Source organism: Miscanthus floridulus, chromosome 14 (assembly GCF_019320115.1).
Source record: "Miscanthus floridulus cultivar M001 chromosome 14, ASM1932011v1, whole genome shotgun sequence".
NCBI classification, from domain to species: Eukaryota; Viridiplantae; Streptophyta; class Magnoliopsida; order Poales; family Poaceae; genus Miscanthus; species Miscanthus floridulus.
This window is the reverse complement of record NC_089593.1, coordinates 18,016,263-18,031,362: the sequence shown is the minus strand read 5'-3', so window position 1 is coordinate 18,031,362 and position 15,100 is coordinate 18,016,263. Positions and strand designations below refer to the sequence as shown.

Sequence of the window (15,100 nt, the reverse complement as noted above, 5' to 3'; positions counted from 1 at the left end):
CTCGTGGCTCGCTAACTTGCTCGACTCGTGGTCAGCTCAGCTCGGCTCGACTCGACTCGTTTTAACTTTTTCACGAGTTTTAACTATTTTAACAAGCTAGCTCACGAGCTGAAACGAGCTGAGGCCTATCAGCCCACGACTATGAATCTAGAAGATGATGATGCTGACCTAGAAGTGTAGACCTATTCTATTGGTATGTAATCCTTATTTTTAGCTGTTTCATATGAATTTTGATTTTATAATTGTTGTGATACTTAAATGTTGATTTTATGGATGGTTTTCCAGGGAGAAGATGATGATGCTGATATTAAATATGTGGACTTTTCTAAATTTATGGTGACAAGGAACTAGTTAGTATGCTGAAACTGCATGATCATGGATGGACCAGCTATGTTGCATGGTTGATACTTTTGATGAACCTAATATGTATTAATCATATATGGTTGCATAATGGTGGACGTCACCTTCTACGATTAATGTAGCATAAACATTATAAACATGTGTGTCCTATTTTTTTAGTAGCTCGTGAGCTAAACGAGCCAGCTCGAGCTCAGTAACGAGCTAAGCCGAGCTGCCCCTCGAGCTCGTAATATTAACGAGCCAAACCAAGCTGGCTCGTTAGCCTAACAAACCAGCTCGAGCTAGACCGAGCCGGCTCGATATCCAGCCCTAGTCACGCTCCACCCGTAGCACCCGTCCTCTGCCCACACGTGCACAGGGCTGTCGTAGCCATGCGCAACTGGGCGCTCACTAACGTGGCCGGGCTGTGGCCATCGCACTAGTGCCCGACTGAGGTTGTCATGGCCTTGCCCGCTCTCGACCGGGGGTGTTGTGGTCGCCATCGCACTCCCTCCGTTCTCTTTTATAAAGCATGTACACGTATCAAGAGTCAAACTTTAAAATATTTGATCATTAATTTAGCTAACAAATTTAATTATTATACTGTAAACCAGATATGGTTAGATTGCTAATTAAATGTACTATCCGATTATCATAAATTTATAAATATAAAATAATGTAATGAAAAATAAATTGTTGGAATATAAGTGAATTGCTCATCTCTCTCATCAGCTTAAGCTTTTGGGTTGAACTGGTTGGTGCATGCAACTCAATAGAGTAGCAAAGTCAGAGATCTCGAGTTCGAAACCTGGTTAGTGCAATTAAATAACTGCTTGCTCCTCTCCACGTCCTTTTAGGTTGAACTCATTGGTGCAAGCAACTCAATATAGTACCAAAGCCACGTGTCTCGAGTTTGAATCCTGGTTAGTGTAATTAAATAAAATATAATTACTGCTCGCTCCTATCCACGTCTGTGGCCTAAGGGAGCCTCGACGTGAGGAGAAGTGTTGGAATATAAGTGAATTGCCCACCTCTCATCATCAGTTTAAGATTTTATGTTGAATTGATTGGTGCATGCAACTCAATATAAATAAATGGTAAGGGGTAGTTTGGGTGACCATGTCATGCCCAACGACGCTTTCTAAAGAGAACAGAGGAAGTAACTTCTTAGCGTATACTCGTAAGTCGTCTCACAACTTCTCCAATAGTAATGATTGATACATTTGAAAAAAAAAGTAGATTGTCAAGTTTTTTTTTTTGCACGGAGGTGGTATTATCTTTTCTAAGAGATGAGTACAACATGGTCCAAAATAGTACTCATTCCGTCCCAAAATAAATGCACTTCTAGAGTTTAGATGAGGAGATTAAGGTCAGTGAGAAATATATATATATATATATATATATATATATATATATATATATATATATATATATATATATATATATACCTATAAAAGTGTTGCACTCTAGGAAGAGAAAAAATAGAAAAAAAAAACAAGTGAAGTTAGTTTAGATGTGTATTTATTTTAGGACAAATTTTAAACTCTAGGCCTTGTTTAGATCGAAAGTTTTTTCAACCTGATGAATAGTACCACTTTCGTCTTATTTGGCAAATATTGTCCAATCGTGGACCAACTAGGCTCAAAAGATTCATCTCTTGATTTTCAACTAAACTGTGTAATTAGTTATTTTTTTACCTACATTTAATACTCGTCCAAAAATTGATGTGATGGAGAGAGAGTGAAAAAACTTGGAATTTTGATGGGAACTAAACAAGGCCCTAAAAGTATATTTATTATGGGACAAGGCCGTATCGCTGTTTCATCGTCCTCGTACCTTAAAAGAGGTGTCTCGCTCAAGTGCCCGCATGCACCGAAGGAGCACGGTGAGCACTGGCCAGTGCGTAAAAATGCTATACCAGCACCGCAGCAGACAGCGTGCTGAGGGCTCGGGCACTCCTGGTCGCGCCGCGCGCTAAAAGGAAAGCCGGGCTCGGTCGTAGCGAAAGCTGGTAACGGTTAACCGCTATGATGATTACACCACGAGAATGATGCAAGTTTTTAGCTAGCCGCCCAGACACAAGGCGGCAGATTGACAGAAGAGCAGACCGCCCCGGGGTCCCCGGAGCAGGCACGGGGCACCGACCACCCGTGAGGCCGTGACTTTTTACGAGCGGATTCGGATGTGGTGAGGAGGCCACTGCAGAGTGCAGACGCCAGAAGGCGATCGATAAGGATAACGACTGCCGCGTGCACGGCGACGGCATTCTTCTTTGCGTCGATACGTAGCGCCCCCCGTCCCCGTGAGGCGTCATTGATGGACTGGACGAGGTTTCAATTTGCTTGCTTTATTTGGAGTTGGAGGCAGGCATGAGGATGGACTTGGTTCCTATTATCTCTTCCTTCTCCGATAGCGGCGGATGCATAACAGAATTGAGGGAGATCTGGTCTCTTCTTGTTCTCTCTTTATTTTTCTTTTTTTCTCCATCTCTTTTTCTCCTTCATCCTCCCCCATATTTTCATTGATGCACCAGCTGTAGGGGGCTGGAGCCCCCCCCCCCCCCTCCCCCCAAAGCCCCCTGTAGATCCGCCCCGGTTCTCGGATGATGGATTCAGTCGTATTTTTTTTCTCTCTCATTCCAAGCACAAACAATTGTTTAATGAGTAGGAACAGGTTCTTAATTTGAATTCGGCTCTTCACTGGGCTGGATTTGGTTGGCGGTTGCCCTTCGGTGCTAGCTGAAGAATCGATTTAACTCCATGACCATGCTAAATGCATAGTTTTATTATGTTATTCGGTAAATATTTTATTCCTCGACTCATCTAGAGCCGAGTTAAAGAAGCTTGAAATTGACTTCATCTCTGTTTATTATTATTATTTTTTTTAAAAACTTCCTAAATAATGAAAAGTGTTTATGTGACAACTCAATGAGTAAAGATGAATCTCGATTAAAACTTGCACTGATACTTGCGCTATAAAAAATACTCTCTTTTATTTTAAATTGTAAGTCATTTTGACTTTTGTAAGTACATTGCTTTTTACTATACACCTAATATATATTGTCTACATACGTACCAAAGACTATTTATCTAGAAAAATTAGAACTACTTGTGATTTAGAACTGAGGTAGTAGGATGGAATACTATGAGTGTGTACAGTTTGGCTCTCCATCTATATGTTGGATAAGACAAACGACAGCCAAAGCTTGATGAGGTAGGCTCGTCCAACTCAAACTCAGTTCAATCTTGTTACACACATGTACGCTCGCTGCACAAGACGTCCCTGCCAACCTTTCCCACTGGAGGAGTAGAGCGCTCCTCCGCTCGCTTTCGCTACCTGTGCGTGCACTGCGTGGTGCTCACCTACTACACTGTACGTCTGCTCCTCTTTTTTTTTTGGGGCTCTGTTTTTATAATTCGTCTTTTTGGGTGAGTCAGAACAATATTTTAGCTTTTTTTTTCACGAACGGAACCTTTATTTGTTCGTCCCTCTGCACACGGCACACGGGACGCGTAGCCGCCGCAGCGTAGCGTGCACATGCATCGCATGCATGCCAGCGTGTAAACATTGCGCTGGCCGTGCTGTGGCAGGAGCAGGAGCATACTAGGACGGTCAAAGTCAACACCATGGAGACAAGCCGCAGGGGAACGGAATGATGAGCGTCAGGCCGTCAGCGAGCGTCCGAGCCCAGACTGGGAGAGCCAGCTGTACACATACAGTCCTACCCACTCGATTGACCCCACTCCACCCCTTCTAATGGCGGGCCCACCCACCCCTCTCGTGTCAGTGTCACCCAGATCTCGCCGCGCGTATAAAACGGCGGCGTCCACTCTCCCTTCCTTTTTACCACCACCGGCTTACCGCCGTCCATCCACCCACCCAGAAGGCAGCCACACAATGCACAGGGGACGCTAGCCGCCGTCCCGCCCAGCTACTCAGCTAGCTCCCTCGGCCAGCCATTTCCTTCCTGGCCTTCCCGCACCACCGGCATGTCGTCGACCAGGGCGCGGCGGGGCGGGAGCCTGCAGTTCCCGGTGGGGCGGTCGTGGCGCCACGTGGCGGTGGTGGACGCCGGGTGCGGCTGCCGCCCGCGCCGCGCAGCCACCAGGCTGCTCAGCCAGCTACCTTCCTTCCTCCGCCCGTCGCCCAAGCCGCCGCAGGCGCCGCCGCGGAGCAGCTCGCGCTCCTCCTCGGGATTCTTCCCGTCCTCGGCCTCCACGGCGTCCTCCGCCGCCACCTTCGCCACCACCCACTCCTCCTACTCCGCCTACTCCTACAACAACCCCACCACCGCCGCCGCCGCAGCCGTCACAAAGCACCCGCCCGCCAAGGCGCCAGCGGCGGCGGCAACGGGCAGGAGGAGGCAGCAGGGGGGCCACCAGGGCAGGAGGAAGAAGCGGTACGAGAAGATGGCGGCGGCGTCTGCGGCGGAAGCAGCAGCAGGCGAGGACGGCGACGGCGACGTGGGCGTGGCCGTGGAGAAGGAGTCCTCCGACCCGCGCGCCGACTTCCGGGAGAGCATGGTGCAGATGGTCGTGGAGATGGGGCTCTGCGGCTGGGACGACCTCCGCTGCATGCTCCGCCGCCTGCTCGCGCTCAACGCGCCCCGCCACCACGCCGCCATCCTCGCCGCATTCGCCGAGGTCTGCGCGCAGCTCACCGCGCCCCCGCCGCCGCAGCCGGCGTACCACGCCTACGACTACCACTACCACTACTGACGAGTGACGACATGGGCTCACGTCCTGAGCGAGCTCGTGCCAGTGCCTCTCTTCTGGTCCCGAGATCCTGGCACCACCCGGCGATGCGCTCCAGGCTCCACCTGCTGCAGAGGTCATGTGATGTCTGCCACCGGGTGGTGATAGGATCTCGTGAAGGAGAAATTAAACCACCGCCACCTTATTATTAGCTTCATTCACAAAGGATTAGTATTTACCAGTAGCTACTAGTACCAGGTGTCCACCGTCCAAGCAGGTCCTTGTATTGTGCTCCATCACTTCATCTTTTCTTGGGTCTGTTTTGTGCTTTGTTTGCTATCTCGCTAAGCTTGCTCAGTGTTATATTACTAGCTATGTTGCAGCAAGCAGCATAGCAGTATGTGTGTTCGGCTGGCCTTTTCGTTTTGGAAGAAGGTCGTCCCTGAAGAAGTAGCAGCAGTGTGAGTGATTTAGAAGCAGGTTTGGTTTATGTTTATTATCTGTGTACGTATGTAAGTACGCTGCTAATGAAGATTTGCGAGCTGTTTCTGCTCATACGGCACGCCACTTACTACATGCTGAATGTTGCTAGTACATGGAGCACCGGTTAATGGTTATTCAGCGTTGGTGAATGAATAGAGCATATGAATTGATGATACAGATACAGGCAGCCCCCAAGTAACCATGGTTAGTTCAGTTCAACGGTACTGTACTTACCCTTCGGAGGAGTACTGGCGGACTACTGGTCAATTGTTAAACAGGCTCGAAATAAATAAATAAATTAGTACCCCGTACGGGTGTCTGAATGAGGCAGCTCGGGCTCGGTGTAGTTGTTTGTCTGAAACGATCTGAATGGGCATTCATCGCCGAAGCAGAGCGTGCACACAGGAGGACCACATAAACAACTGTCTATCTTCAGAAGGTGAGACAGGGATAGCGACCATTCATCAATCATCGGACGGCGTGACCTGCTCTGTTTCGTTCACGACCTCGCTACGGGCAGTCGGTGAGGAGTGTTGTGAAATGTGAAGCTGAGAGCCTGGGACGACTAGTGGCCGAGTTTCATTCGGGCCGGTACGCTGCACTACGGGCGTGATTTGTTGCTTCTGGGTAGGGTACCCGGGCCGGAGGATTGGTCTTGGGTGGCGTGATGCAGGTTAAAACTATTCGTCTAGGTGTGTTTAGTTGTAACTTTGGAATTGGTATTGAATGATAGTCAGTTTGTTTGGTTGCCAGTTTACACCAATTTGAGGAATGAGCTGGTACTGCTAGTTGTGTTTGGTTTGACGCATTACACAAAGTGTGAGCACCCATGTATCACTTTGGTGAGGTTACCACCATTTTTATCAGAACAAGCATGTGAATACAAACATTGCCTCAGATCAATTTGTATCATCATCAACTATGACCTTGGAGCATAAGAGATATTACAAAATAATACAACAGCAATGGTAAGAGGCAGTTCTTCCCACGTTTAGCGCGTGTTTAGTTTCAAAAAGTTGAAATTTGGGGCTACTGTAGCACTTTCGTTTTTATTTGACAATTAGTGTTCAATCATGGACTAATTAGGCTCAAAACGTTCGTCTCGTAATTTCCCACCAAACTGTGTAATTAGTTTTTTTTCGTCTACATTTAATGCTCCATGCACGAGCCGCAAACATTCGATATGATAGGTACTGTAGCACTTTTTGGGAATTTGTGGTGGAACTAAACAAGGGCTTAACAATTTAAAAGATGAGCTCAGATAATAAAGGGAAAGCCACCCATATATGAACAGACAGTGGTTAATATATTGGCCTCAGATAATAGTTCTTCATCGGTTGACCTTGAGCTTGGAGCATAAGAAACACAGAAGGCAACACACAGCAATGGTAACAAACAAACATGAAAACCAAATAGAATAAGGCCAGAGTTCCAGTGCCTCACAAGCTCAAGGTCATCAGGTATTTGTAATCCAGTACACATGACGGTTTAGTTATCATCATAGGCTTGACAAGAATATCAAAGCTGCAGTCACCTCATTCTGCCATGGAATTAGAAACAACATAGGGCTTGATTGGTTGCCCAAAGCACTGCAAGGAGGCATTTTAGGGCATAGACCCCAGGCTCCTTTCCCCGATAGGCAACATACCAAGACATGACATTTTGAGCATCACAGACAGTTGTAGCAATGAGCAAGAATGAACCACAGGAGCACCAGCAACAGAAAACACTGCCCCACAGCCACAACAAATAACACCGGTTTGTTCCTGAGCACCTTTGGTGGAGGATTGACAAAAATTTTATCATCTTCACAACCCATGAACTCTAAGTATGATGCTTCTGCCTCTTCTTTGTTAGGGAAGCTTTTATAGCTGTTGTTTTTAAAACTAGTTACCTGGGTATTGCATCTAGCCCAGGTTGCATATACCCTAGGAACTCTTCCACGGTACACAACATACCAAGCCATTTGCCCCTTAAAAACACAAAAAAGCAAGTATAAGATGTTGATAAGATGAGCGGTAGTTCAATTGATTTGCCTCGGATTTAATTGTCTTTTCATTTGACCTTGAACTTGGAGCTTAAGAAACATAGACAGCAGCAAACCTCAAACAGATAGTAGAAAACCAAAATCATGACAGTCATGAAACCATGTGAGGCATCTAGCCCAGCCATCAGATCATCAGAATTGTCCAGCTGTTGCTTGGGCATGGATGTCTCACATGGTTTGATTACAGGTTACAGCCATGAGAAGCAGAAGCAGAAGATAGAAGAAACAATGCTCCAGTACCTCACAAGTCCAAGGTCAACAATATGCTTAATCCATTACTCAAACTGACATTGTTATCTTCATAGGCATGAAAAGGATCTCACAATTGTATCAGTCTCAGTCAAAAAATGGTTGACATTAGAAGCACAAAAAACGTAGGCCTCAGCTAATGTAAACTGCAATCATCCCAGGTGGCAAATAAGAACACAAATTGCTAAGGCAAGTTCATGACTCCCATGGAAGCATGTGACACGTCCATCCCAGCCATCCGGTAGGCATGCCTACAACAGTTGCTTGGGAATGGACGTATCCCACGGTTTGATGAAAGACATGAGAAAACATAAGAATAGCATAGGGCTTAGATCAACTAAGTGACAATCCATCACCCTTTGTTAATGTCTACACCACACAGATCAACAAAGCCTCACATCCATCACCATGGCTCCTATGCTATTCCAGACTAGGTGCAGCCTTGGTTAGGCGGCAAATGGTTCTTTGTAGCATTAGTTGAGGTAAGTGCTACACATCAAAATACTTCCTACAGCATAAGACAGTTAGCATGGCTATATGCAAAAGTGGAGAGGCTAGCTAGTATGCATCTAAGCAAAGTAGGTTGTGCTCAGGTAGGTCCTAAGCCACAGGATCCTATGAGCCTCTGTCATCTGAACAAAGCAAAGTCCCTCAGCCTTGTTCTGCAGCAGGTAAACCAGGGCAAACATGAGTGCCTCCTGTGAGTACCCAGGGCAGTCCATAACACAGCCATAGAGATCCTGATGCACCTCATTGTGCTGTGGAGTCTTCAGGGCATCTCCTATAGACTCCATAGCCTTGATCATTCCATTCATGAGGTCTATTTCCTCTGGGGCAAGCTTCCTTCTCTTGCCACCCCTTTTATCCTAGCTCTTGGCATCAGAACCCTTAGAGCCTTCCATACCAAAAGGAGTTCCCTTTCCAGAATCAGCCTCTGTGCCACCTAAGTTAGTGTTGTCCTCAACGGTATCAATATCACCTTGGCCAATGTCGGTTGGAGTACCCAGAGGCTCGTTTGAGCCCATTGCATACTTTCCTGTTGCCTGGTTACCACCAAAGATGGCCTCCATCTGGACATAGTTCTCTATTGGTGTGTTCAAGAACTTAGCATCAGCAGGATGGTCCTAGTTAGTGAAACAGATGTAACTATTAGACATAGGAGAGCAAAAGAAAAGAAAAGGGATAGCTGAGGTGTTATCCAAATAGTTTCTAACCTTGGTGTGGCCAAGCAGGTGTTCATCATCAAGTACTATCATGTGCTGGTCCTCATCTCACAGAGCACCACTCAAATCCTTGAGCCTAACAACCTTAACCCACATTTGTCTTCACTTTCTCAAGTGATTGTAAATCTGTTGGGTGGTCACATTGACCCTAGCAAACTTAGAGACCATGAGTGCAACCTGCCTAACATGTACCTCCTTGAATCCTTTCTCAGTTTTGCCCCCCTGCCCAACCAAATCATGGAACCTCCTAAGCATGAACCCAGACTGGACATGGCTCCAATGCATAGGGCCATTGGGCAAAGTGGGCAGAACCTCCTAAATTATAGGACCCACATGCACTTGTCACTGTCCAACGACCTCTGACAACTATGCATACATTCTTGGTAATTTAAGAAGTCTGTCGGGTGTCCACGGGGAACCCCGAATCATTCACGATTTCTGAGCAGGATCACATTACAGAGTCATTGCAGTATTACAACATTTATTCAAATATATACATCAGAGTAAAATAGTGGAAGTCTTACGATAACTTAGTTTACAAACCAGTTGTTTTAAACCTTACAAACTGAGTATGATTATTATTACAAACCATAGTAGTAGTGGAGTGACATAATTAACATAAACATAACACACAAAATAAGCATCCTGCCCAAGGATCACACATTCACTTATCGTCATCGACATGAACAGCAGTCATGCAGCAAGGTCCAAAACAGACCTGCTCATGAGGCTCACCTACAACAAGGGTCAACGAACCCTGAGTACAAAAGTACTCAACAAGACTTAACCAAAATAAAAACTGAGAAGACTCAGGAATGCAGGCTCAGGGATTCAAGGTATGGCTTTAGCAATAATCAAGTTCTTTTGTGTAAAAGCTCTTTAACAAAATTCTTTACTTCAATATGTAAAACCTTATAAGTACCATATATGAATCTGCCATGATCCATAATGAGATCATGAGCTTCATATCAAACTCTTTCTTAAACCTTACTCAAGTTCCAGTTATTAAACTACGATGATGAACAGTGAGTTGAGTCTCCATAATCGAGGAGCAACGACGATTTGAACCGATTGTAAACCCAGCTGGGGATTCCAGACCACACGACATATGCAGGTCCCCGACTTACATATATCAACCTATCCTTAGGTCCTCTAAAACAAGAACGGGTCCGCGCCAATCGAGAATACAGTACTCCACCAATCTAGCCCAAAGCCACGTGGGTACATGCTACTCTCGCCATCTCTCCACTCCCAGTGCGCGAGTAGCCATTCTTGTAATAGAATTTTAGAGTTAAGGCTTACCGGAGTATGTGGTTAGTACTACAAAGTCTTACCTCATGCAATTCAACAATGGACGGACCTTAATCGACATAGGCGGAAAGAAGCCGCTCACAAGACCTCCATGTCTTGTGGCTCTCACACACCGAGTCTGCCCGGTCTAGATTTATTACTCCACATGCTCATATCTTATGATAACATAAGTAACCAAAGATCCATTTAAAACTCTCAGGTGACAGGTAATCACCTGGCTAAGCAGGACTAAGCATAACTAGGCATTTACGAATTAAAACTGGTAACAAGATAGATATGGAAAAACAAGGTTGGTAATGCACCAATTAGGTTTCCACTTGACTCCTAATCACTTAATGCAGTATATAAAAGCAAAAGCGTTAAAATTTGTAAAACACAAGGTAGAGTTAAATGCATCCGGGGCTTGCCTTCGTTGACGGAAAAGTTAGGTTCCTGCGACGTTCCACAATTATCCAATCCGACCTCACAGACGGATTAACTTCCTCCGCAACTGGATTAACTACGACGGTTCACCTTCGTTCACTACACGTAGTAACAATGCCATGTTTAACATGATGCGGGATACGAAACATGATGCTTGATGATGGATGCAAAATTAACAATTCGAATACAACTTTCCTTCGCGGTACAGTTGCAAGTCAAACAAACTAAACCTTTTTCATAACAGATACATCAACTGCCAAGGATCATTACCAACTAATAACCCAAGGTCATCACTCAATCCAAAATTCAAACAAAACCTAAATCATTAAATGTTACTATTTGCTTTTATGAATTAATTGTTTAATTCAAAATTATGAAATAAATCAACTTATTCTAATTGAGCTCAAAATTTTTGTAAATGTTTATCACATGATAACTATAAGTGGCAAAACAATTTTCATAATTTTTGGATAATTAATTAAGCCTAGAAAAATCATGGAAATCCATTTATTAATTAATTGAGCAATTTTCATCACATTCAAAAAGTACTGAAAAACAACATTTCATATTTTTCTTAAATAATATACACCACAGAGAGATCACACAAAAATTTTCATAATTTTTGGAACTCTAAATAATTCTACACAAAAATAACAAAAACTATCACTATTCATTCAAATCTGCAAAATAGAAAAATCCATTTTGAACGCTGAGTCACTGACAACCGACCCCACATGTCATCTTCTACCTCTCGCGCTGACCGCGGCGACAACAGCTTTGATCGGTGAAATCTTGCCAACGGCGAGGTCACTGGCGACAGCCAAGGTACGAGCATGATCACTACGTCACGGCGCATCGATTTGTGGCACTAGTGAGATCAATTACAAACTGGACCAAGCACTACGCCGGCCATGGCGGCCACGGCTGCACGGCAGCGCTATGCCGGCGACAGGAGACCGGTAACGGTGAAACAAACGACTCGGGAAGAACCAGGAGCTCACCCCGATCACGTTGAAGGCGAGGGACGAGCCGGAGGAACAACGGAGAGGCGGGTCGACGGTCACAGCGATCACGGCGGTGCGAGCAACGGCGACGACGGTACTTCGGTGGCTACGGTGGACAAAAGGTGCAATCAACCGGTCATAGAGCATCACGAGAACAAGACAAAGCTAGAGCAAGCCTCCGCAAGGTCTGAGAATCACCACAGAGCTCTGGCCATGGTGAAACGGGGTCACCGGTAACGCTGCCGGCCGCGAGGAAAAAAGGCAAAGAACGGCAGTTCCCGACGTAATCAAGCAACAAGGGCTAGAGGACTAGTTGTGCAAGGGACTGGCGAAGCTGTGGCAAGCTTAGCCAAGGCTGGTTTGCACTGAGGAGGCGAGGCGAGCTCGACGGAGCTACGGTGGCGGCGTCGGAAAAATAGAGGAGAGAAAGAAGAACGGCGACGTAGTTCCAGACTTAACCAGCGGGCGAAAAGCGGCGGGGAATGGTGCGCTTGACACGCCACGATGACGCGGACACGTCAAGGCCAGAGGTGGCGCCTGAGGACGCGCGTAGAAGCCGGTGGAAGCTCACCGACGGCGAGAGTGTGCCTGCTTCCACTGTTCCAACTAATTACCAAAATGCCACTCGCTTTAAATCACAAATTACTCCCAAATTTGTATAACAACTCAAAAATCTCCAAAAATAAAAATTGCTCAAAATTCAATGTTCTACAACTTTGCTTTTATAACCACCCCCTAAATCGGTCTACATTTTGAAATGCAAATTTGAATTCAAATAGGGGACATTTAAAGAATTTTGCCTTTTCAAATTACTTCACATTTTTCATAACAACTTTGAAAACTCCAAAAACAAACTTTGTACAACTTGAGAAGCTCTACACTTTTGCTTTTAGGCTCAACCCCAAAATATGCTTAGATTTTGAAATGAGTTTTCAGTGTAGGATTTAAATACTGAAAATTAGGGTTTTCTTGGAAATTCAAATCCAAACCAAATTTTGAACTTGATTCAAACAATACAATTCAACACATACCACATAAAGGTAAACTTGTTTTAGTGTATGCATATCAAAATTTTCACTAAAGGCCAAATGCTTTGCAATGCATATGATGACATGGCAAGTTTTAGTATTTAAACACCCGAGGTGTTACAATCCTTCCCCCTAAAAGAAATCTCGTCCCGAGATTCAAAGCCATAGGGTAAGTAATGGAAAAGGAAATGTGTCACGCGAACACATACAAAATCTATCCATAAATAGCTGAGGTCCCTTTACAAAACACAACTTGCAACAACCGAGCTCAACTAACATTACTCTATATTAACGTAAGAAAGTCTGGAAATTTTTCTAGCAAGTAATCTTCGGATTCCCAAGTAGCTTCTTCTTTGGAATGTTGATTCCATTGTATCTTGTAGAACTTGATCATCCTTCTTCGTGTGACACGATCTTTCTGATCCAGAACTCAGATAGGATATTCGGAATAGGTCAAATCAGGTTCAAGTTCCACTCCTTCAACCTCAATATTCTGCTCAGGCACTCGGAGACACTTCTTTAATTGAGAAACATGGAACACAACATGTACAGCTGAAAGATATTCTGGTAACTTCAAGCGATATGCCACTTTTCCATACCTCTCTAAAATTTGAAATGGTCCAATATATCGAGGTGCCAACTTACCTTTAACACCGAAACAGGTAACTCCCTTCATTGGTGATACCTTCAGATATACAAAATCTCCCTTGTTAAACACTAAAGGTCTACGTCATTTATCTGCATAACTCTTTTGTCGGGACTGAGCTATCTTCAAATTACTTTGTATTTGCCTAACCTTGTCTTCTGTTTCTTTCACAAGGTCAACTCCAAAGAACCTTCTTTCTCCGGGCTCAGACCATCTCAGTGATGTTCTGCATCTATGACCATAGAGTGCTTCAAATGGAGCCATCCTAATGCTCTCCTAATAACTATTATTGTATGAGAACTCAACCAAAGATAGACATTCATCCCATTTATTGGAATAGTTAAGAACACAACATCTTAACATATCTTCAAGTACTTGATTGACCCCTTCAGTCTGACCATCGGTTTGTGGATGATAAGCTGTACTATATAGTAGTTTGGTACCTAACGAAGCATGCAAGTGTTTCCAAAAGCTAGAGACAAACTGTGTACCCCAATCTGACACTATGGTCTTTGGTACCCCATGTAGACTCATGATTCTTGCTAAACCTTTTGATGTCTTGGGTAGACCAACAATAAAGTCCATACTAATATCCTCCCACTTCCAAGCTAAAATAGGTAATGGCTATAACTCTCCAGCAGACCTCAAATGTATAGCTTTCACCTTTTGACAAGTATCACACTTGGGTATATACCGGGCAATTTCTATCTTCATTTTGGTCCACCAAAATCTTTGTTTCAAGTCATGGTACATCTTATTACTTCCTGGATGAATAGATAACCTAGTAGCATGTGCCTCTTCAAGAATTGACTGTCGCAACTCAGGAACCTTTGGTACCACTAGGCGATTCTTGAACCATAACACACCTTCATCATCTACTTTGAAGCATTCCGCTTTCCCATTCTTGATTCTTTCTTTGATATGGGCTATACCCTTGTTTTCTTTCTGAGCAGCAATAATCTGATCTCAAATAGTGGCTTCAATAGTTATATTGGTCAAACTACCTTGTTGAATTACCTCTATATTCAACTTCTCCATCTCTTGACATAAAGTCAAACCCATTATTCTTACTGTCAGACAATTGCAATGGCTCTTTCGACTGAGGGCATCTACAACTACATTTGCCTTACCAGGGTGATAATGTACTTCCAAGTCATAATCTTTAATCAGTTCTAACCATCTTCTTTGTCGCATGTTCAAATCTGATTGAGTAAAGATATACTTTAAACTCTTGTGATCTATATAAATATGGCATGTATTCCCAAGCAAGTAATGCCATCAAATCTTCAGAGCATGGACAACTGCTGCTAACTCTAAATCATGAGTGGGATAGTGCTCTTTATGTTGCTTAAGTTGTCTAGAAGCATAGGCAATGACTCGGCCTTCTTGCATCAATACACATCCAATACCAATACCAGAAGCATCACAATAAACGTCAAATGACTTCTCGATATCTGGTTGTGCTAATACTGGTGCAGTGGTTAACTATAACAGAACCGACCAATTATACGAAATTAAGTAACAAAATCACCCACCAGAGTAGACGATTTAGTAAACTTAAGCTCGTATAACTCGGTAGTCCGTGAAATCACGAAGGATTTCAAACTAACTCACGTACCAGCCAAGATCATAATATGTTTAGCGGTCATCATC

General features: G+C 44.3%; 1 protein-coding gene across 1 annotated transcript; it reads left to right on the top strand.

The window, feature by feature from the left end:
* Window positions 1–4,209: 4,209 nt before the first annotated feature.
* On the top strand, window positions 4,210–5,543 carry LOC136505888 (transcription repressor OFP8-like). Its single transcript, XM_066501018.1, has one exon. It carries the CDS (start codon window positions 4,329–4,331, stop codon window positions 5,055–5,057), a length of 729 nt encoding a protein of 242 aa, XP_066357115.1. The 5' UTR covers window positions 4,210–4,328; the 3' UTR covers window positions 5,058–5,543.
* The last annotated feature ends 9,557 nt before the right edge of the window (window positions 5,544–15,100 follow it).